This window comes from Lutzomyia longipalpis, chromosome 1, assembly GCF_024334085.1.
Source record: "Lutzomyia longipalpis isolate SR_M1_2022 chromosome 1, ASM2433408v1".
NCBI lineage: Eukaryota > Metazoa > Arthropoda > Insecta > Diptera > Psychodidae > Lutzomyia > Lutzomyia longipalpis.
The window spans coordinates 18043579-18066654 of record NC_074707.1 but is presented as its reverse complement, the minus strand read 5'-3'; the positions used below and the strand labels follow the sequence as shown (position 1 = coordinate 18066654).

Here is a 23076-nt window from a genome sequence, read left to right as displayed (position 1 = left end):
TCATGTAACATTAAGATATGATTTCTTGTAAAGAAATATCTACAAAGCTTTAGAATTAACAACGTCTAAACTCATTTTATTTTTATTTAAGAAAAAAAATGACTTTAAAAATTCTCTACAAAATCCGTTAAAAAATGATTAATTGCACAGAGATTTAAAGAATAAATTGAAATATCTTTCTTTACAAAATGAGTTCATAAATAATTCTTCATCGTGTTTCCTTAAATTCCGAGTGATTTCAATGTATTATCCTTCGGCCATTTCACCCCATAAAAATACTTTGAACAATTCGTGAAATTTGAAGCAATTGTTGCATTTTTCAATTTTTCAGCGGCCACCTCTCGCCAAATGCAATTGAAAAACTATTGTCCTGACATTTGACCGTTTTGGACAAAAGCACTTTTTGTTATCCAGTGACCATTAGTGACACCTTGATTTGCCCTTTTTGACCCACATCTGTCGATGAGAAAAATAAATTTTCTACTCCATCCAATGGCTCAATTTGAATATAAGTTGTTGTGGCATTCCATGCATTTTTCCCAAAATATGGGTACACACAACTCACTAAAAATTAATGATAAAAATGGTAATTTGTTGGAAAAATTCAAAGAGTTAATTGCATGCTTGTGTGGTGTATTTTAGGGATGGCTAATTAGTGTTTATGCTGTATAGGAATTTTGACCATTTTGACCGTTTTTCAAAATGTTGCTGGGCGAAGCATTAGAAAAATGAAAATGCCACGAATTTTGGGCAAAACGGAAAAATCATTGCAAGTACGGTATTGCATGTGTGCAAAATTTTTAAACGAAAATGCCGCACAAAATCAATGAGTTCGAAGCGAATTTTTATTTTTGGGAGGGAAGGTCAACAATGTTGCCAACAATTGGCTCAAAGTCGAAGGGTCACACCATTTTAGACAATACATTGAGTGACCAAAAGAGGGTTACATTTGTAATAATGCTCAATATTATTTTTATTTTTCCCTCTTATGCGAAATTTAGTCTTGAATTTTTCCCAAAAATGGGATTTGGTTTTGGTCCGTTTTCAATCGATCCTTTTGTTCGAAATCTGCACCAATATTTCACATTGTCACACCAATCGACAGCTTCCTGGTTTTTAGGATTTTATAGAAAGTCAATCATAACGCGTCCAGTTATAAGAGTTGGTGTCCCACAACGTATAGAAGTTTGTTTATGCGTTGTAATACTATTTGTGAGCAGTATTAGTAGGCAAAGGTGATTTTTTTGTGAACTTCAGTAATTTGATGCAAAAAATGGTTATATCTCTGGTTCTATAAGACCTACAGAAATTTCTTGACTAGTTATGGAAAGGTATTGAAATAAGCTATAATCTGACATATGTTTCGATACATTTCAAGGTCACCTCTAGAACACAAAATGGCGGATTTTTGTTTCACTAAAACAGTTTTTGGCATTTTTTATCCTGAAGGAATAGTTCTAGAGATTTCCAATATTCTAGACAGTTGTAGATAATTGCAAAACCTTTAATTTGATACTAAGATGAGCAAAATCGGTCAAGCCGTTCAGGAGATATGGCTATTAGAACTTTTCAAATTCAAGAATTTTTCAAACTGCGATATCTTCTAAACGGCGACATAGATTTTCTTCATTTTCGGACTGGTGAAAGATATTGAGTCAGGCTACAACATATCAAAATTTAAAGGAAATCTATAACAGATGTTCGGAGATATAGCCCCTTAAAGTTAGGCAATTTTTGTTTTTGATTTTAGCGCCTCTTGCGGCAATTTTTGAAACTTGAAATGTTCTAGAAAGTTGTAGGGCTTCTTAAAACCTTTCATTTGATACCAAGATGGTCAAAATCGGTCAAGCCGTTCTCGAGATATATCGAAAAAACACTTTTTGCTTTAGGTCGCAATATTTGCTAAACCGCTTGACCGATTTTGAAGTATGAATTATCGATGAAAATGTCTCACTGAGCTCTACAACATACTAAAATTTCAGACCTCTAGCTGTAAGGAAAGTGGTTGACAGTATTTCAAAATGGCGGACGGCGGCCATCTTGGATTTTGAAAATGCAAAAAAATGAAATTTTACACCCACATTTCTATAGAAAACTTCAAACCGGAAGTCTCTATCTGTTACCGTTCTTGAGATATAAGGCAAAGTTTGGCGCACCGGCAGGACGGCAGGACGGCAGGACGGCAGGACGGCAGGACGGCAGGACGGCAGGCCGGCCGGATCAAAAATTTTCCACCACCATTTTCGTAATGTGGGATGTCTAAAACGTGCTCATACCAAGTTTGAGCCCGATCTGAGGTGGTCGGTTTTTCCGACGATTACAATACTTGGTGTTGGCCACGAAGTGGAACACCAACTAATAGAAACTAATATATATCTCGTGAGTGACCCCTCCTTGATCCGTGGCCCTGGACGTGGCTTCTAAAATTTGGCTTTTCTCTTATTTATTGTGGCAAAAATATTCTGTCTCACAAATAAATCATCATGGAGGCCCTTTCTGCGATGCTGTGTGAAAGAAAAACGCGCACCAACAAATGTAATCCCGTATAATGCTCTTACCACTCATTACCCATAGAATTGAGAATATATAACTATGTATATGCAAGCTTCTGTTGACCAATGAGAGAAGGAGAGATCCGAGGAAAAGGGAATGAAAATTTTTAACTGAATTTCTTTGTATGAAATTGACCATGTCCGATTGCCCTATGAGTCCCTCTAATTTGATTTTCTTATCATTTTTTTTGTCCCACTAAAATTCCCTCTTTTAGGGTGCTAAAATCAATGATTTTAGGGAGTTTGAACGGAAAAGAAAAATTTCCTACATGCTGGCGTCGAAAAACCAAAATCGAAAACTTTTAAAATATTTTTTAAAGTAAAACTCTATTTTTTGCAATATTTAGGTAATATTGGAGCACAGTGGGAGGTCCAAAGGGAAAATACTAGAAAAATATAAGAGTCAACCCAAAAGTTAGTAGTATTGACTCTTGATTGTTTCCTCCTTGTGTGCTCAAATGAATATAAAAGATTTTCTATCAGCATGTGGGAACAATGGCTGAGAAGTGCAAATAAGCGTAGAAAAAGTGATGAGCCATATATTTTTCTCTGATAACAAGGGACAATGGTTAGTTTTTTCTTGTCTTTTTCTCCTCCAACAACCTTCTCTAACAGATCATCAATAAACAATCTCAAGTCCCAAGTTCAGCGTATCCCCCCAAAAATTTGTCACTTACGGAAACATTTTATTTCCATTGTCAATTATTACAATGTTTTTTTTTTCTTTCTCGAACACAAAACAGATAATACAAATAAATGTACAGAGAGTTTAATTGCGAAAGTAGAACAAATTGTTCAAAGAAATTTCGATAAACATGTATGATAACATGGGATAATTTTTGCGTTCTCATGACTGGTTAATATTTTTTATGCTAAATTATGCTAACAAATGAAATAAACACAAATAGAATAAATTTCAAATATAATACATTTTTGCCATTTTCGCGAGAGTGATTTCAAATGATTCAGGTAAATATTGTTGAGTTTGTTTTAGCAATGTATCGCAAATTAGATTCAATTTCAAATTGAGAAGTTATATTATGTAAGAGATACGAATTGAGCATCTTCGTCTGGTGTTTCTATGGTGCCGGCACTTCCCACGAATCCTCGTCATCGTGCTGCTTGTCTCGTGGAATAGCACGTACACTTGGTGATCGTAGCACCACACCCGTGAGCAATCCACCCACAATCGCAATAGCAACAGTTGACAAGATTCCCAACAATTGGTAGCCAGCTTGTTGTGCTGCACTTCGTCCGTATCCCTGCAATGGATTTATTGCAAATTTAAGGAGAAAAATCTTCTAAATTCATAAAACTTTGAATTGTTATACGCACCCCAAAAGGAATTGGCTCATCATGATGCTCCCCACCGATGTGCGTTAAATTTGATCTCATTGCGGGGAAAATTGTGTACAGAGAATCACCATATTCGGTCGTTGATGCTGCTGCTGCGAAGATCGCCGAGAAGACAGCAGAGAGAACAGCAGGCATTCCATGTAGATTGTGAACACCACACGTATCCGCCAGACGGAGTTTATTGAGCATACCCGGGCTAAGGTATCGATACCCAAGAACGGAAATCAATCCTGCCAAGGAACCAATAAGAACAGCACCATACGGATGAATGAGAAGATTGCAGACAGATCCCACAGCTACACCACCAGCTAGAGTGGAGTTCTGCACGTGAACCATGTCAAGTTTATGCTCATGACTAACAAGCACCGATAGAACAAACGTAACCACCGTAGCAGCTGCCAAGCCCAAGTATGTATTGATAATAGCACGCTCCTGATCGGCTCCCGAAACGAGGGCTGAATTGAAACTTGGCCAGAAGATCCAGAGGAAAATTGTTCCAATCATGGCGAACACATCAGACGTGTAGGATGGTCCTTCGAGATTATTTGTGGTGGTGAGATCACTTTTCTTCGAGCGTAGGATGAAGCTAACAGCAAGGCCAAAGTAGGCACCAAAGGCGTGAACGGTGATTGATCCGCCAACATCAGCAATTTTCATGTATTCCAGTTGAAAATATTCATTAGCGGCAAAAACAGCTATTTCACAGAGACCCATTAGGAGGAGCTGAATTGGTGTTGTTCTTCCCAGGAGAGCACCCATGGAGATCAGAACAGTCGCTGAAGCAATATCTGCTCCAACCATACCCCCCAGGGTGATTCTGCGTAGTGGAAAAGGACATGTTAAAGGAGTTTATTCAATTTGAGGTTCTTTTCATAATTTTTAGAGTTTTGCTAAGAGGGTCCCAGGCTAGATAACATAGATGATTTTTAGGTCTTTCAACTAGGATCTTTTCGAAAAGATTTTTATAATAGTGGGTGTTTGGAAAACGAAAAAAAATAGAGAGTTTTTTCGGTTCTTCTTCGATGTTTTTGCCTCTCTGTAAGACTTTTTTCTTTGTATTTTCCAATATTATTTTGGGAATATAAAACTGAATAAACTTCTTCAATTTTCATTAATATTCAATCTCTTCACTTTATACATAACACATTTTTTATGAATTTGATTACATAGAAGCATTTAACAAAAAAAGAATAAAATAAATAAATAAACTTAAAAAACAAAATTTGAAAGAAAGTAAATAAAAAGAAAATCATAAACACATTTAACATTAATTTCTTTATCGCGATATGCTATTTATGCACCTTTGGAACATAGAAATCGTTCTCTAAAAAATCTTCTTAGACATAAAGAAAAACAAATTAATACGTTTTAAAAAATTAATGAAATTATTCATAAAATAATCAAGAAAATAAAACGTTTGAAACTCGAATGTGCGCATGACACATTGAACCTTAAAGTGTTAACACTTTTTCACAATTAACGATAAGAACACTTTTTGTCATTACGTAATTTTTAATCCAATTTATATAACAATAGAATATGGCCTAAAATCAACATAAAAATTTTCGAAAAATAATCACTCATCACATAATTTTCCATTTTGAACAAAATAAATAATTTTTTTTTGCTAAAAGAATGTATTTCAAGAGCAAATCATCGAATTAAAAAAAGCTAATTTGTTATGCAATTAATGTAGGAAAATTTTAGATAAACTTTATTCACCTAATTTTTCCTTCTTCCATCTCGAAGCAACCCCTTGCAATGAGGGCCCATTGTACCATAAGTGATGCCACCAGTAGATTGAATCCCGTCGCACTGTATCCATATTTTTTGAGGAAGGTCATCAGGAAGCCAAAACCAATAAAGATCATCACATGGATGTCTTGGAAGTCTAAATTGCAGAGGAAATATTTTTGGTAAAAAAAAAGAGTTGCTTAATTTGTTGGTGAAAAATTTTTGTATTAGAAGGGTCATGTAATGACCCTAAATTAGCTCTAGTGAGGTGAGTGTGTGCCATTGGAGTGCTTGGGGGCAGTGTTTGTTGCTAAAATGAATCAATGTCAACTGTAATGGGTTATATTTTTGCCATGATTTGATCACGGCAATAGATAATTTCCTCCTGAGCACAGCTCAATTGGGGAATGAATATTTTAACATAAAAAAGGGGCTCGCATTTGTAGCACTCGGAGTCGTGTAGGGCGTTGTATGAAGAAAAAAAAAATAGTTTTACTCACGTGGATAACTTCCTAAATTCGTGGGCAACACTTCCCCATCCTTGGGCGGTAGAACTTCCTTTCCGTACTCGGAGAAAGCACCAAAAACAATTCCAAAAATAATTTGCACCACAAGGATTGTAACGAATCCCGAAAGACTTGACACTGGGGTATGCATCTTGACGATTTCTTTGCAATTTGTAAGGGGTAGGGTGTTGGTGGTTTCACTGAATGAATACGTTAGAGATTGCACATCCCTCGTGGAGAGCTTTTCTTGTGGGATGCTACTCTCTTCGCGGGCAGTTCTCGACTGATCATACAAAGTCGACATGGTTGAAAAAAACTAAAGCAGCCAACACTGCGATGTTGTTGAATTTTTTATTATCACGATGGGACTAAAAGAGTTGGGGAATATATAACAATGAATGTTTGATTTAATGGCTTTAATTTTAGATTTCACTCTGCAAATCTGTTGACTTATGCTATATCGTTGCTCGAAAGCTCACGCGGGAGTTTTATAAGAACAAGAAAAAAATGAGAGATGTTTGTCCGAGGAATGCCTGATACCGTGTGATTTATTGTCTCTAAAGAAATTCCTAAAATCTTATTCCCCTCTTAATTTTCGGAGGCACAAGACAGTGATTATGGTCCCACAACATTGTCTCATAGGAAGAGTTCATACGAAAAAAAAACAATAAAAAAAACTAGCAAAGAGTCCCATTCAGAGTAAACAGATTTTTCGTGATACTTCTATTATGTTGCGCGACTCTTTTAGTGAATAATTGAAGAGCGCAGTAGTGGACAATTTAGGAGGGGAAGCCGATACTTTTTTTTTTTACAATCTTCATAAATGCCGATCAGAGTCAATGAATTGGGTGCAGTTCGATTTTTTTTCCAGCTATATTGCCCTGCGTGTCCCTAATTGTCCATTTATTGGCCATATACCATTTTTTCTTGGTCATCAGTAATTGCTTAGAGAAATCATTAATTATGCATTACAATGGTAAAAAACTCTCAATCACCCCCACATGACTCAAATATGCAACCCATTTAGAGTTTAAGACTTCTTGCAATTCCTCAGCACCAAAAAGAATTTACAAAATGAGCCAAAAAAAAAAGTCATTTCGCAACAAATGTATACACTGTATACAGGAAGAATGTAAAAGCTCATTTCCTCTCCTAAATTATACTATTGATGAGGAATTTTCTCCCGATGTCGTGTCCATTGCAATTTAGTTAAATGTGAATTATTTTTTTGGAAGACCTTCAAAATCACCATGAGCTCTCTCTCTCGCGGTCTTTAGCATTTCAATGGGATTCTTTTTTATCTCTCCGGAAAAATCCAAATGGCCCATCCACTAGAGTTTATGCTATACTACTTTTTCCCAAATGAGATTTATTATGCGACGAAGGAGGTCAAATAGTTATTTCTAGCATTAATTTCAAATATACAACTAATAAAAAATGAATGGTCTTTTGGAGCTAGGAGTCGATTGAATTATATAGGGCAGAAGGAATTCTTTTGCAGGAGAATTTTTTGATTGTTTATTTTTTTATACAAAAATTGGAAGATTGTGAGTTAAATGAGTTTCTTTCTGAAATATTTTTTCTAATAAAACTTTCTTGAAGGTTCTACAATTTTCTATATGACAATTTTGATTTTATTTTATTAAAAAAAAAGAACTTTTTCTCTATCGAAAAAAAAAAACGTATAAAAAGGGTGTATCAATGCATGACTTTTGTATACAATTTTGAATATTATATAATTAGTATATTTAATTTGTATATTTGAAGTAAACTTATGGAAATAAAGGCCGACTTAAAAGCTGTTCCAAAGAAAAATATTTAAGCCTGGTATATAGGTCATAACGTCCTTCGGGGAAGTACACCAGACAAACGTAATCTTGACTAGGATCAAATGGAAAAGAAATCGCCAAAAGACGTTTAATTGTCAATCAAAAAATGCAAATAATGACGTCACTTCTGTGTATTTATTCTCTTTGATTGTGTGAAACATAACCGCTAGTGTTTCTTCGATACATTTTAACAAATGACGTATTATTTTTTGCATTTTTAAGTAATTCTTTGTTAACTTTTCCTAGCAGATCTGTGTGCTTCGTGGAAAACGATAAAGTTTATTTATAGATTTCCTAATCTTTCGAGAGAAGCAATAGACCCTGTTGGCTTAAATTACCTTATTTAACCCAGAAATGCCAGAACATTTTTGAAATTTTTTACGAAGCTTAAATTCAAAATTGTCTAAAAAAAAAAAAAGGGCAATTTTCAATCAAAAGTCTTGGACTTTCGTCCAAAAGATTCTGAAACTTCTCTTTTAACTGTTATCTATTGAACTTTTGTTAAAATAAGTTCTTTTTATGCCATTAGAAAATTTTCCAAGCATTCTAAATGTAATACTATGAGCAAACCTATGTTAAACCACATTAATATGTTCTATTAAACTTGTATATGCTCTTTTTTAAATATATAAAGCTGAAAAGTTTGTTTGTTTGTTTGTTTGTTTGTGGCACATGAACTCCTCCTAAACGGCTGGGCTGATCTTGATGAAATTTGGTATGGGGGTAGAGGGGGTCAATACGAGTTGCAAGCGCTATATGGGATTCCGCCCCCTCCCCCCATTATAGCGCCCCCATAGAAAAATTGATTTTTTCCCATTTTTTACCTGCTGAAGGGTCAGATAACGGGATTTTTTTATTTTAAAAATTTTTCGGTGTACCGTATTATTCACCCCCCGTCCCCCTTCTAATATACGCCTCCCTTTTATATATAGCTTAAAATGAAGTTTGCTCACACGTGATTGGGGGCTCGGGTTGACTAGTGCTATTATATTAATATGTAAAATAATTCAAAAAGATGGCTCTAATAAATTAAACAGGGCTATAAGCAAGATTCTAATATAAATAAAATCACAGATTTTAAACCCTCTATAGGGGTTAAAGACAATCTAATGCAAGACAAAGTATTATAGTATTTTGAGGCACAATTACCTAGAATCTTACCCCAAATTTTCCTACATATGACTTCAAGGAAGTGAAATAAATCCTTAGAATTATGTCTATGGGAAAGTATAAATTTTAATGACTTTTTTCAATCCTTCTGGGTGAAAATTTAGGCGGTCCGAATTGGGGAACGTTCCCCTATTAATTAGTAGACCGTCTACGGTGACTCCATATATTTATTCAGAATCCTTTTCGGTTCCTTTTGAGAGAGTAATCCTCTTTGTGAAATTTTTTAATGACCAATGTCCTTCCCAGGAAGAATTTGGTCAACATTATGTCACTAAAAACAGATATCAACTGCGTGATAGTTTAACATCAGCCCTTTTGTACTCTTTCTCTTAGAAGTTCACGTCTAAAGAAAAGTCTGTGAGATCTTAAAATATTCCAATCTATTTTTAGCACATGCATTGTTTTTTTAATAATGCAAATTATGCAAAATTCTGAAAAAGAAAAACAAAAGAAGGAAATCTTCCAGAAGATAATAATCTTGTCTCTCAAAAATTCAAAGAGTCAATTTCTTTATTCCCATGAAATATTCTGAAAGAAACGCAAAAATATGACTCACTGCCGCCACTTCGATTGACGGGCCGATAAGTGGGTATTAGGAGAAGGAGGAAAAAATGGATTTTCTCAAGTTAATTTGCATGATCAAATGAAGATTTTAATGTAAGTGACGACAATGCGGAACTTTTTTCTGGCGTGATCTATTAGCAACATCGCTTGATCTTCATAAGTATTTCTGCTGACCATTTCGGCATGAATCTATCAATTTGCGCACATATAAAACAAGATAATTTACACTTTGTGCAAAAAAAAAAAAACGTTTTAATACAAAAAGACAGACTGTTTAGCGTAACAATATGTATGGTCTCCTCAGTTAAGGCTTATTAGTATAATTAAACGGATAGAAGAATTTGGAATTAAATTAAATGTAATATTGTCTGGGTGGATATGAAGTGATGGCACGCGTAGCTCCTATGGCTCATCGATGGTCATTGCTGGGGTGTAGGAGTTCTGACTGGACGCATGCTTAGACAGGATGCACCTGTACATGACGGCATAGAGGATGGCGCCCACAATTAAATTCCCAAGCGCCACTGCCACAATGATGGCCCATGCGGGGATGGGGAGTCCACCTGCGGAAATTTATTCACAGTTTGCACGGACTCGCATTTTATTTGTGATTTTTACGACAACTCACGTTTATAGCTGCGTGTCATGGTACGACGTCCCCGGAGTACCCTCCGCCTAGCCTCTGTCTCCTCCGTGAAGAGGCTGAGGAGTACTGAAATAGATTTATTCCATCATTTGTTAATCAAATTCACACACACCTCACAAATTTTCACGCGCAAGATGGGAAAAAAATCATTTATACCCAAAAGAACAATGATGTAGAACCAGCTTTTCTTAATCAACTTCATCTTCACAACTTTTCTTCTTTTTTTGAGGGAATTTCACAAATTCTTCTTTTTTTTTTAGGGAATTTCACAAAATTTTGTCTTTTCTATTTCGTGGCACAAACTGCAAAAGTATGCCTCACCCACTGATTTTCAGTCACCTTAAGCGCGAAACACTTTCTCTTATCTTATCATTCACACCACAAGATAAGCGATATTTTGTGAACACAGAGTGGGTCCAACGATTATTTATTTTTCTTTTAAAAAACACATTTTTATATCAAGATAAAAAAAAATTTATTTTCCAAAAATTTCTACAGATTTTCTTTTAAAAAAATATTTAAATTTTAATTAATCATAAGATTGTGCTTTAGTTTATTGCGAAAAAAAATCATTCACATACAAAACTTTAGGAACACACTGTGAGCTTGATATCTAGTGAATTCTGTGTTATTACAGATAAGAGGGAAAATATGTGACGAAGTGGTGTTGCAAGGTGTATGTGTAATTTTCCATTTAATGGCTAAGCATAAAGAGGAAGGATTACTCATGAATTCTCGAGAAATTAGCAGGTGAATTATGTTTAAATCGTATTCAGTTCATTCTTTTCAAATTATTCAGGAGTTTGATCTTTAAGAATTTTCTTGGATTGAAAAAATATTCTTAAAGGCAGAAAAATGATTGACAATGAGAAAATTAACAAGAAATTGAGAAAATTTTGTCAAGAACATCATGAATTGAATAGTTCTAAGAATGCAAAAAAGTATCAAAAGATTTCACGAGATTAATCATCCAATTGACAGAGACCAGCAACCCCACGGTTGATCCAATGCGTGGGACTCTCCTTGCAATCAAGATCAATGTACATGACAAAATTGCTTGAGTGCTCCGTCGAAAGGACTGTCCCAAATCGTGCACTGGTTTTATAAACCGGGCATTTATATCTCCTCAAACGCTTCTTAAAATGCCTCTTATCCTTCAGGGATCTCGCCAAGGTTCTCACAGCTAGAATCGGCAGGCGATCATAGAGAATTCTCGGATGAGATTCATCAATGAGACGCGTAAGACGATTCCAACGTCCTCCCTCGAGAAAAATTCCCTGAAATATGTAACAACAAATTCAGACATCTTTTGAATTTCAATTAGAGCATTTTCACTTTCTTACATCGAAGCACTTGAAGTCGCTGTTTATCTCCAAGTTGTTCTGTGGAAGAGTCTCTCTTGTAGAGTTAAATATGCAAGCAAAATATTGCGCTAAGTAATTAGGAATACCTTTCTAAATGCCTCAAAGTCAAGATCTTGTTCCGTTTCGTATGCGCTTACGTCGAAAATCATATCGATCATGCTGTGGGGCGTTTTGGTGCGCCGTGAGAAATTCTGCAAAATGCCCGTCATGAGGGATTGCGGGAAGAAGAGTCCGGAAAACCAGAAGATGCTTGGTTCACCGAATTCAAGCCACTTCTGGAAGAACTCCACTCGATCGGTGAGATCACTGATGTAAGCACCGAGTGACTTGAGAGATGGGTAGCTGTATGTCGTCCAATCTGCTGGTAATTTCCCCTGTGACATGGCAAAGTGGACACATTCTAATTGCGGGATGAGGGCAATTTGTCCTGCAATTGCCCTCTGGACGTCAATCAGGGAGCGTTTGATGTATTTCAGCAATCTGTTGTACTTTGTCACCTCCTGATGCAGGAAAACATTGAGGGAATTTGAGTAATTTCGTGGGAACTTCTCAGCTACTACCCTTTCGTCAATGATATCCGGAAGTCGCCCAAGGATATCCTCACAAATGTCCTGAACATAATCCCGACTGTCCTCCTTTGAGAGATCCTCCTTTCTCGTGGCTGCAAGTAATTCCGTTTGGGTGATAAACACTCCAGCTAGCAGAGCATTCGTCTCTCGGGTATTCTTGGCGATATTTGCATTCTCATGGAGCCCAAAGACTTCTGGGTGTGCCACAAAGGGAAATGTCCCAATGTGTTCCAAAGCTTTGACTCGGTTCGCTTCAACGGGCACCGTGTACTGACTCGCAAGGGCTAAGGAATAATTTTCCACCTCAATGGAATCCTCATTGTAGATGTGATCAAGAAGGGACATGAGAAGACGACGATCTTTATCATCAGTCACCCTGCCGCCGTAATTGCATTCACCCGTGAGATTCCTGTGACCCTTGAAGGGGATCCTTTTGAACTCTTTTATAAATGCCTTGAGTTGCATGAGGGAAATTCTGCGAAGAAATTGTGATTTATGTGTGATCTTTGCAAAAAAAATTTGTGATCTTCTTACCTGAGGTCAGTCTCATTGAATTCATACGGAACATTCCACCCCAGTGGCCCATATTCCCGTCGCTCCTGGACAATAGCGTGAAAATAGACGAGGGCAAAGACACCTCGGAACCACAATCTTTCCATTTCGCTCTCCCCACTGAAAGCCTCCGTGAAGAATTTATCACTGGCCAAGGGGTCAGATTTGTAGCACTTCTTCATGTTGAGCTTCAACCTCTTCGGGGGTTCATTGGTCATTTTTATGCTGTTCTGCAGGATGAATACGGGGAAATCTGGGCAGGGATATGCTGTACACCAGAGACGGAAATCCCGGTGGAGGCTCTCATCTTCCGCGAGATTAATACAAATTCTCTCCAATGTATCCATCCACGATGAGGCTACATGGCAATTTTGCAGGACAACCCAATGTCCGGATTTTTGTGCTTCCTCTATCATCTGCCCTGCCTTTGGACCCTGACCCTGCCCCAGGGATATTGTGTGACACCTAAAATCCATCAAGAGAAATTAGAAGAAAATGAAATGAATTTTAATTTTCTTTTCTGGGACAGTTATTTGCCCACACACTGTGAAAAAATCTCATACTTCTCATGCATATTCTTTTCCTTTGCAAATGAAAGCAAATCCTCCATTGGATCTGATCCAGAGATGAGGAGGAAGATCAATGGAGTCTTGGGGCTGCTGTCTGCAAAGGAAGTGCTCAATTCGAAGGATGGTGGTTGGACAAAAGTCTCATTGAGGTGCGCAATTATAAAGACTCTCACGGCGGGAATTACTGTATCAGGTCTGAGTGCTTTGAGAATGATTAATTTGGACACATCATCAACGGATTCATATGGCGAAGGAAGGGGATTCTTGTGGGGTTCTGGCAGTTCAAAAAATTCCTTCCACTTATCCAAATTTTCAGTGAAATTTTCCTGAAAATTCGTGAAGGGCTGAAGAGTTGAGATGTCATAAATTTGATCCCATGCCTTGTTAGTCAACCATTTGGGAGCTGGATTTTCATCGGGATTTTTCTTCTTCGTCCCACTCGAGATAAAATGCACGAGGAGTTGCTCATCAATTTGCTTCTTGGCACGAAGGATACCAATGCAGATTACAAAGGAAAAGATGAGTTTATCCTTTTCAAAGAGGGATCTGCAGATATTTTGATAAACGGAAGTTGTGAAAAACTGATTGAGATTCTCAAGACGTTCCTCCAGAACATTGGATTTGGGTGCTTTGATGATGGCTTGGACAAAGAGCGATAGGAACCATGTGAGTGAGTACTGGTACATGGGGTCGATGTTTGCAAGTTCTGTGATGCAGAAAAAGAGAATGGATGAATGCTTGGCCACAGGCAGGTAGAGTTGCCGTGCTTGATCAATCTCAGCTTCAGTGGCCACGGCAATTACTTGCTTCGCCTGAATTTCTTCCGAAAGAACTTTACTGGATGACTGTAAAATAGAGGAAAAAAAAATACTTAAAAGCCTCCCTTAAAATTAAGACTATGAAAAGATGTACCAGGATATTAATGGCATTCTCATCCTCGAGAATATTTCCCTCGGATGATGAGAGAACTTGAAGAATTTGCGTCTCAATGTTGTACAACAAATCTCTATTGCGTGCCGATTCAACAATCAAAACTTCCTTCTTTTCCTGCAAATCCGGACGCTCCTGCACCACCACAGTTGCCAGCAATTGCTCCCGAAGACCCACTTCGGTTATCATAAAGTTGAGAATTGTCACGAGGACTGCCGTCTCCGGCAGGTAGTGGGGATTCCTCAAGCATGTCGTGATGTAGAAGCGAAAATTGAAATTATATTCAATTAATCCTTCACCAAATCTTATAAAATACTCCCCCTTCTGCTTCACGACATTCCTTTCGAGGATGGGAAAGAGTCCGGAATCAATGTACTCGCCCACATTCTCCAGGAGCAGTGGTAAGCCCTGCTTTATGGCATTTTCCGCTACGGACATGTAATCTGAATCCGTTTGCTTGATCACCTGCAAATCGCTATCACGCTCGAGATTCTTAATCCATTTGTTGGCCTGACCCTGAGGATCAATCATGAGTGGATAGCGTCGTGCTTTGGACACTATTATGCCATTTTCCACGGAAAAAGTATCCGAAGGAAGACCACAAAGTGACCATGCACGCTGCTGCATGGGATTCCCAAGAGTAGCGGCGAGAGAAAAGATTTTTGTGCACGGGATGTTTTGCGCAACACACTGTTCATTCCATTCCCTAATTATTCCAGCACGGAACTGCAGAAAGAAAAGAAAAGAATCGTAATTCCCTCATTAATTTGTACCTGAAGAATAAGCCAAAAATCTTCGAAATGTCAAAGAAAAAATCAAAAGAAAGAAAAGCTCTACCTCAGTTGTAAAAGCTCCCAGGTAGGCCACAACTCCAGCTGCTAGAAGAACATCCCCAACAACATTATCCAGTGATTTGTGGAGTGAAGCTGCATTCTCTGACCATCTGGACTTCTCACCGCCCAATCCACCCAGAAGTCTCTCAGCTCTGACCAATTTCTTCTCACAATTATCAATCTCATCCTCAAGATTTTTCTTCTCCCTGGATTTTTCGGCGAAGAAATCATTTAATTTTTGCAATTTATCCAGAATTTCCTGCAATTCTGCCCTCTTTGCATTTAATTTCTCCATTTGTTGTGCTAATTCACTTTCAGCCCCAGCCAGGGCTACCTTCTTGGGGGCAACAATTTTAGCCACACGATCGTACACTTCCATAGCCCTAACCCATCGACAGAGTCCTTCGCAGGCCATTGAGACATTTTTGATCTTTTCCGGAACGAATTCTCTATCGGTGATGTACCTTTCGCGGACTCTCTTCATTACAGCCGTGGGGATATTGTCCTTGTCGAAGGTCTTCAATGATTCGAGAAATTTCATATCACCCAGCATTCGAAGGGATGGTCCCCAGAAATCCTCGGAAATCTTTCCAGCTGAAAGAATTCAGAAGAGGTGTGAAAAATTGTTCAATAGCACCTTTCTGTTTTTACTACTTACTGGGATCTCCTTTCCTGTCCGGTTTGATACCTTTGATTACACAAACTGCCTCAAGGACAAGTTTTACACCCGATGGGGGATTCTTCATGGACTTCACCACAGTTATATCAGCCGGTTTGAGAGTATCAAGGGCAGAAAGAGCAGCTTCAAGTGCAGGAATTGCTTCCTGAAGATCACTCTCGCAGTCGTCTTTGATCGCTTGAGCTGATGCAGCTGCTTCATTAGCCGCTGCCTCATCAGCTCCAACCACTTCCTTCTTCTTCTCAGCCTCTGCTGTTTCCCGCTCAATGTTAACCATGATCTTCTCCGTTTCTTCCGACAGGATCTTCAGCTGTGGCTGCAACTCGAACAAGTTTGTCTGCATTACTCCAACCTGGGCTGCTGCATTGTCTAGCTTCTCCAACCCAATCACATACCGATCCCTCTGGACAGTTATCTCTTCGAATTTCAGCGCATGGAAGGTCTTGAAGAGATGCAGCATCTCCAGATAGAGAGTTGGAGTAACGTAGTTCTTACGCTTCAGTTTTACGAAGAACTTTTCAAATTCCTTCTTTACTGAATTGTTGAAATGTATAATCATCTCCACCAATTTGGCTTCAAGTTCTGGGATATTCAGTGTCTCATCTCCACCGGATTTTAATGAGAGCTCCATGGAACTTATGTAGGTTTCAGCAACCTTCACCAGAGCATCCGTTGGCCATTCTGTAAACCAATCAATTGTGCAGCAATTTATCAATGATGGGTAAGTCCTTATTCTTCTCTTTAAGGAATCACCGATTGGGGATAAGGAAATCTGTGGAAAAATATTTTAAAATTTAATTTAATTCAAAAAGAAGACGTATCAGGCTTACGCATAAATGTAGCTTCTCCCTGACGCGCTCAGTGAAGAATGTGTAGAGAGCTAGTGGCGTAGAGTCTATGACCTTATTCTGAGCAAGGAAACCATAAAAAATTGTAAAGGTTTAAGAGCTTAAATTCAGAATTTAAGAACTTGAAACTTACCAACAACTTCGCTTCGTTCTGCATCTTATCCAGAATAACCGTTTTCTCATCACCCTGGAAGAGATTGTTAATATCAGCTGTATAGAGGAGGGAATTGATGTCCTCAACAAAGGCTTCCTCCTTTGCTTGGGAATCACTAAAGAGGAAAACTGTCTTCTTGTATTCAACCCCTGTATTTAGGAGAAGCTTCTTCATATCTTCCCTCCAGTCATTGTATGAATAGGATTTAGTGACTTCAACTTGAAACAGATCAGCATCCATCATACTGGCAGCAAGTTTTACTGCACTCCTCCTTCCTGATCCTCCAAGTCCCACCAGTAGGACATTCCCTTGAGGCATTTGCAAAACTCTAGCTACACGGGAAATGTGTTCAATAGCGAAGCGGAAAAGGACGAGATCCATTGGGCTAGTGGAATTGCTGTTGTACTGATTTAGGTAGTATCCCATGACTTTCTCCAACTTCCCCAAATTCTCTACTTCATCGTAAATTTTGGGATCTGCATCGGGTTCCATGTAATTCCCATAAATAAGATCTCTCATATGGCTGTCTGAGAGTCTCTCAGTGGCAGAGATGCGATCCCCAAGAGCCTGCGAGAGACTCATGCGCAGTTTCGAAGTGCACGTTGTATGCAGAATATTAAACAGCCTATTCCGATCATCTTCATCAATTAGGCGATCGTAGAAAATCCTATAAGTCTCATGTGCCCACAATCTAATCAATTTCTCCGGATCTTGAAGTCTTTTAGCCGGTACTAGAACCATCCCCTGATAAACTTTTGAGACATCCTGCAGGGAGAACATGTAGTGAGATTTTGCAGGAGTTGGCAGGAAAGTTTCCCGGACAACTGAAAATAGCTCAATAGCTGCTACACTTAGGGCTTTTGAGAGTCGCGTCAGAGTTTCCGGATAGTCCTTGGAGAAATGCCATTCACCAAGTGCATGAAAGATCCTCTGCATCGTCGGCACTTCCAGGGCATCAACAGACACGATAAACATGTGCCGGTAGAGCCTCTCAAAGATATAATTGCTACCTCCAACCAATCCCATTGCACCGATGCAAAGAAGATCTATTAATTCCAGCTTGGAAGTGTCCTCAAAATCAGACCAGTGTTTGTGATCCAACCATTGACGAATGAGTTCTAGAGCAGGTTGTGAGCCATACTTATCCCGCATTGGCATTGCCATGTCGTCTACAAAGACAAGGCATTGCTTACCAACTGGTGGACCAAAAACACCCTTCCGGCGGCGATCTAGCTTTGCCATCACCAGCTCCTGAACTTGCTGAGCAGTTGTCCGAGCTGATAAATTTATATTGTTGATTAGGAATTTATTTTTCGGCAATTCCCTCATAAAGGCATTAACAATGGCACTTTTGCCTGTTCCTGAAGGTCCAACTAGGAGTATAGGGAGCCTAATTTCTACACATAGCTCTAGCCAATTCTGAATGTAACCAGATTCCTTGGTGGGCACTATAATTTCCGACAAAGACAGATCCGAAACAAGGGCTGAATCCTCGGATTTAGCCCATGGCCACCAGGATTCAGTTCCGTCGAAACGATAATCGAGGAAAGTCATCTTTTCCGGAAAAATCTGTCCCCGATTGAGAGTGAAGAGTTTTGGTTTTGGATAGTTATCATTTGTGCCGTAGAGAATCTTCCTCAGAGCAGAATCCACAACCTTCCTGCTATCAGGAGTTAGGGTAGAGCAGTAACTCCAGACTAAACAGTAGAGGAATGTTTGTTGAAACCATGTCTGATTCAGGTTTGTTTGCTTCGAAAGGAATGCCATGAAGAAGGTAGATAGCATGCGGTATCTGTAGAAGGATGACACTGAGAGGATAGTTTCACATGTGCTGAGGATTTCCAGAAGAGGTGGAATCAACCAGGTCACGAGAGCATCATACAAGGATACGTAAATGTCCGTTGTTCCTTTCTCCTGAAGTTCTCGAATGAAGGAATTGTGAAGGGAATCCCAGCCAAGTTGACAGGATTCCATGTAGATCATTCCACAACGCGACACCGTGGCTGGTGATGCCTGATCAAGATTATCTGGTTCAAAGATGAGATTCATTTGACGCGACATGTAGATAATTTCACCAGACATCAAGCAAAGTTTCCTGTTATCATCAAGGACAGTATTCAAATTTTCAATCCAAATAGGATCAACTGGACCATCAAATATAATCCACTGTCGTTCATTGACAGAGGAATAGGCCATGTCTCTGAAAGTCTTAGCCAGAACTCCGTCAACCCATTCATGAGATACAGGATCAAAATGCCCATAAAGCTGCCCCATTGATATAGCTTTTGGGTTGATGATGCGAGAATTGACTCCGAATTCTGGGCTCTTTGCATCAGGATCACGCTGAATTTCTCGCAGGGCACTAGCTAGCAGCTGATAAGCTGTTGTTTTCCCTGCCATGGGTTCACCAACAACCACAAGACCATGACGAACAAGGAGGGTTTCGTAAATTTGCAGGATTGTTTCCTTAAACCACGGTGTGAGCTGGATGTTCCTTTCTTTCGCCTTGACCTCCAGCCATTTATTAACATCTTCGCGATCTCTTGTTGGAAGTTTAACATTCGGGAAGAGATCTTTGCAAATGTCTTCGAAGAGAATTATATCGTCTGGGGTGAATTTCGGGAGATTAACATCAACGATCGCACGGAGAACAACCTGTTGCTCAGAGTATTCCGGATGAATCTTCTTCAGTGATCGTGACATGAGAAGAACAGACTTAATTGCTCTCATTCCATAATCATAGTGACATTGAGTTGATAACTGTTCAGAGCAGAGCCAGAAAACTTGAACAATCTTCTGGGCAAGGCTCCGAGAGTGCTCAAAGCCGCAAGAATAGAGAGTAATCTCGGCAATTAGACCTCTATCAGGCATCATCATGGCCACAGTGCGGAAGAGAACTTTCAAATTATCCGGAATTCTGCTCCTTGTCTGCTGATCTAGGTTCATTGTGATAAAGATAGTGCACGTAGGATCGAGCTTAAGGCTTGCATCTTCGAAGGTGAATTTCAGGGCCTTCTTACCTATAGCTCTCTGAATAAGGAGGATCTGTTGAGCCACAACAGAGAGGACTTCCAGTTCAATCCGGTTGAATTCATCAAAACACGCCCAAGCTCCTGACTGAGCTATACCCTTGAAGAATTTCCCTAGAGCCTTGTAGTCCAATCCGTCTGAGCAGTTGAACACGACGCATTTCTTGGCCACAGCTTTAGCCAAATCCTTGCAAGTTTCTGTCTTCCCACTCCCTGCTGGACCTTCGGGAGCTCCTCCTAAATTTAATTTGAGTGCTCCCATGAGAGTCCGGAAGCATCGTGTTGTCAAGGGGGTAACTATAAGGCGGGAAACACTACCCAAATATTCCATGCCATACGGGATATCTGTTGAAATCATGGAGATGCAAACGAATTCTTGCTTTTCTACATCATCAACCTTCCAGGAATAACGGAGCTGAGAAAACCACTCAAAATCCCCAATTTCACTCACGCGAGACTCAATAAGCTTCTTCACAACGTCTTTCTTGTGAACATCCAGCACCACCAGGGATTCCATTGTGATTCTCTGGGAATCAGTCAGTGTACCTCCACGGATAAGCTTCACATTCTCTTCAAGTTGCTTACCTGAAGCTTCGTAGTAGGTGGAGAGTGTTCCCTTTGTGATGGCTTCTTCAACATCACTCGTCCACGTGAGGCAGGAGATTGTGTGAACAATCTGTCCTGCCCATTTCATACACCACGTCTTCCGGGGAGTAACGTAGTAGATATCATAGGCTGACCTTAGCTGTTCTTCTATACTTTCAAACATTACCTGTTGAACTTCCTTGAGCCATTTCTCAACTAGGCCATTAGCCGAAGCTGGATTGATCCTTTTTGTTAGGGGCACAATTTCACCTTCTATCGATATCATAGCCATGATCTCCATACTCTGATCGAACTGCAGCGAATGGATACCATCGAAACATTTCTTGAGATGCGGCTGAACTCTCAGAGGATCCTTTGTCTCCGAAAGAATTTCCAGGAGTTCATCATTAGAGAGAAAATAGAATCGTGAGAAGTATTGTCTCTTCTTCTCCAGATACATATTCAATCCCTTCTGGATGCCCTCGAGATCAACAAAAGCCTTCTGAAGGATTTCCAGCATTTTGGGATAGTCAGTTGCCTGAATGACTCTCCTCTCGGCTTCCGTGTGTTTCATGATCTTCCGCAGGATGCGATCAACTGCCTTGAAATTCCTCCCCTCTTGTGGCATTTGTCTCATTATATCTTCTGAATTGAATATTGGCTCCAGGTACATCCACGTAGATTGGACTTTGAGCCAAATATCCAAGATGTCTTGCATTGAAATCAATTTATCTTCCCAATTTGTGGCTTTTTCACCCAAAGCTGCAATATACGGTGATCCTCGCATAGCTTGAGCTTTCAGAATATGATCATCTAGGAGAGTTTGAATATCATCCACAGATGCCAGGATATGCGTATCTGAATCACGGTAGGGATTAATCTCAAACTCCACATCCGTCCATTCTGATTGCATCTGAAGGAGTTGATTGTTCAATTCAAACTCCTTCCCGGCTGCATTTGAGATTTGTTCCAAACGATCAACAATTCGCATTATATCGATCTCAACGAGGGAAGCAAGGGTGGAATACTTGTCCGGTGTGACCTCTTGACCGAGTTCTTCTGAAATGAGATTCCAATGTCTCTCCGAGAGTCCTTGTCGGCAGATTGCTTCAAGGACTGGCAGGTAGATTTTAAATTTATCAATCTTCATCCGTACTTGTTCGGCAATTCTCTTTGCTTGGGGATTTGTCACGAGAGCTTTAGAGAGCTTGTAGATCACCTTCCCCATGCTTTCAACTTCTTCGCGAATTTTCTCAGCGTCGAGATTCTGAAAGGGACCATAGTACCATCCTTCGTAGCACGAATCAAACTGATAGGCTGTGTGCCAGAGTTTTTCAATGGGATCCATTTTCTCCATAAGCTCCACAAGAACTGGGAATGAAGATTGCTCAATTTGCAGAAGATTTTCATCAACATTGATTGCTGTGGCTTCCTCATTGCATTTCTGGAGGATACTCATGAGTCCATCGACTGTGTCAACTTTTTCTTTGAGCTCATCCAACGTTAGAACGTCCCGGATCTCCTTCATCCTGAATGCATCCATTTTTTTCTTCTCCGTCAGAAGATACCCGTCAAATTGAACCTTCCTCTCCCTCAGAGCATACTCCAAATTATCCCGCACAACACTCAATCGTGCAGCACTGAGATCCAGAACTTGCTCAAGCTCCGATGGCCAGAGGAATGTACGGGAATTGAGATGAATATCATCAGCATCAAGGGTCGCATAATGCAGGAGAAACATCACCCTCTCAGCCACCAATTTTATCTCAGATTTTAGAACAAAAAGCCTCTCATCTCGGCATTGATTGAGGTAATTCTGCAAGGCAACAACTTCAGGAGTTTCCTTGGGTCTACCACCGGCATGCAGGGATATTTCTTCAAATTCATCGCAGAGCTTTCGATTCTCCACCTGATTCTTCGTCCTGAAATAGTCTGTGACAAAATCTTTCATGTCCTTAATCATCCTTGCCAGCACTTCATTAACCCTTCGATTGTCCAACATGAAGAGGTTCAAAGGAACAAAATCACGGAGGTAGTAAACACCAAAAAGAAGCTCATTGAACTTTTCCATTAAATTGCGAAAAGCCGGCAAGGAGGGGATGTTTGGCTGCAGGAAAAGATTCTCCGTAATGGCTTGCATTTTTCCAGCTAAAATTGGGAAGTAGTACGTGTAAATTGGGTAGAGGTAGGTTGTGGGTCCTGTCTGGTTGGCTATTACAATCTCCCGGACACGCTCATAGAGCTGTAGCATATCAATGTGATCTTCCGGAATGCAATGGAGGAAACCCATTTCCGACGATGTTTGAGACATAAAGTACTCCATGCGTGGAATGTTGTAGCCAACTTTGAGGATTTTCACGAAGTATTTGACAAAAATATCCGGGAGTTCCTCCATGTAGGGATCTACAAAAATTTTCCCACTGTGGCGAATGATGAAGGAAACTGTTGTTAGGGTTGGTGTAGCTGGTTGTTCGGGACTTGTGTCAAGGATGTGAGGATCATCGATCTCCACATTGTACAAAATTGACTCCTCATTTGTGTTTTGATCCAGTTCCCCGCTGTATTTTCCCACGACGGACACATTGAGGGTCATCAGTGGTTGGCGAG

At 39.5% G+C, this 23076-nt stretch overlaps 3 protein-coding genes across 3 annotated transcripts; all 3 read right to left on the bottom strand.

Moving 5' to 3' along the window:
- Nucleotides 1-3217: 3217 nt before the first annotated feature.
- Nucleotides 3218-6693, bottom strand: LOC129795123 (ammonium transporter Rh type B). The gene is made up of 4 exons (XM_055836171.1): nucleotides 6143-6693; nucleotides 5631-5799; nucleotides 3888-4725; nucleotides 3218-3814 (listed from the first exon to the last, which is right to left on the bottom strand). Exons 1-4 carry the CDS (start codon nucleotides 6450-6452, stop codon nucleotides 3632-3634), a joined length of 1500 nt encoding a protein of 499 aa, XP_055692146.1. The 5' UTR covers nucleotides 6453-6693; the 3' UTR covers nucleotides 3218-3631.
- Nucleotides 6694-9932: 3239 nt separating this feature from the next.
- LOC129795215 (uncharacterized) lies at nucleotides 9933-10694 on the bottom strand. Its single transcript, XM_055836305.1, has 3 exons — nucleotides 10514-10694; nucleotides 10340-10423; nucleotides 9933-10274 (listed from the first exon to the last, which is right to left on the bottom strand). Exons 1-3 carry the CDS (start codon nucleotides 10557-10559, stop codon nucleotides 10114-10116), a joined length of 291 nt encoding a protein of 96 aa, XP_055692280.1. The 5' UTR covers nucleotides 10560-10694; the 3' UTR covers nucleotides 9933-10113.
- Nucleotides 10695-10963: 269 nt separating this feature from the next.
- Nucleotides 10964-22552, bottom strand: LOC129794961 (dynein axonemal heavy chain 3). Its single transcript, XM_055835905.1, has 10 exons — nucleotides 16835-22552; nucleotides 16684-16761; nucleotides 15833-16625; nucleotides 15179-15768; nucleotides 14324-15067; nucleotides 13406-14256; nucleotides 12825-13310; nucleotides 11808-12765; nucleotides 11701-11739; nucleotides 10964-11634 (listed from the first exon to the last, which is right to left on the bottom strand). Exons 1-10 carry the CDS (start codon nucleotides 22538-22540, stop codon nucleotides 11320-11322), a joined length of 10560 nt encoding a protein of 3519 aa, XP_055691880.1. The 5' UTR covers nucleotides 22541-22552; the 3' UTR covers nucleotides 10964-11319.
- Nucleotides 22553-23076: the final 524 nt, after the last annotated feature.

What these genes read in the sequence shown, in the direction of transcription:
- LOC129795123 (XM_055836171.1), bottom strand. Translation starts at nt 6,452, where the DNA reads ATGTCGACTTTGTATGATCAGTCGAGAACTGCCCGCGAAGAGAGTAGC. An exon ending in GAATTTAGGAAGTTATCCAC is followed by an intron (nt 5,800 to 6,142) that starts GTGAGTAAAACT and finishes TCTGCAATTTAG; the next exon opens with ACTTCCAAGACATCCATGTG. An exon ending in ATGAGCCAATTCCTTTTGGG is followed by an intron (nt 3,815 to 3,887) that starts GTGCGTATAACA and finishes AATCCATTGCAG; the next exon opens with GGATACGGACGAAGTGCAGC.
- LOC129795215 (XM_055836305.1), bottom strand. Translation starts at nt 10,559, where the DNA reads ATGAAGTTGATTAAGAAAAGCTGGTTCTACATCATTGTTCTTTTGG. An exon ending in CTACATCATTGTTCTTTTGG is followed by an intron (nt 10,424 to 10,513) that starts GTATAAATGATT and finishes AATCTATTTCAG; the next exon opens with TACTCCTCAGCCTCTTCACG. An exon ending in CATGACACGCAGCTATAAAC is followed by an intron (nt 10,275 to 10,339) that starts GTGAGTTGTCGT and finishes AAATTTCCGCAG; the next exon opens with GTGGACTCCCCATCCCCGCA.
- LOC129794961 (XM_055835905.1), bottom strand. Translation starts at nt 22,540, where the DNA reads ATGGAAAAGTTCAATGAGCTTCTTTTTGGTGTTTACTACCTCCGTGAT. An exon ending in GAAAAGAATATGCATGAGAA is followed by an intron (nt 13,311 to 13,405) that starts GTATGAGATTTT and finishes CTTGATGGATTT; the next exon opens with TAGGTGTCACACAATATCCC. An exon ending in GCGACTTCAAGTGCTTCGAT is followed by an intron (nt 11,635 to 11,700) that starts GTAAGAAAGTGA and finishes TACATATTTCAG; the next exon opens with GGAATTTTTCTCGAGGGAGG.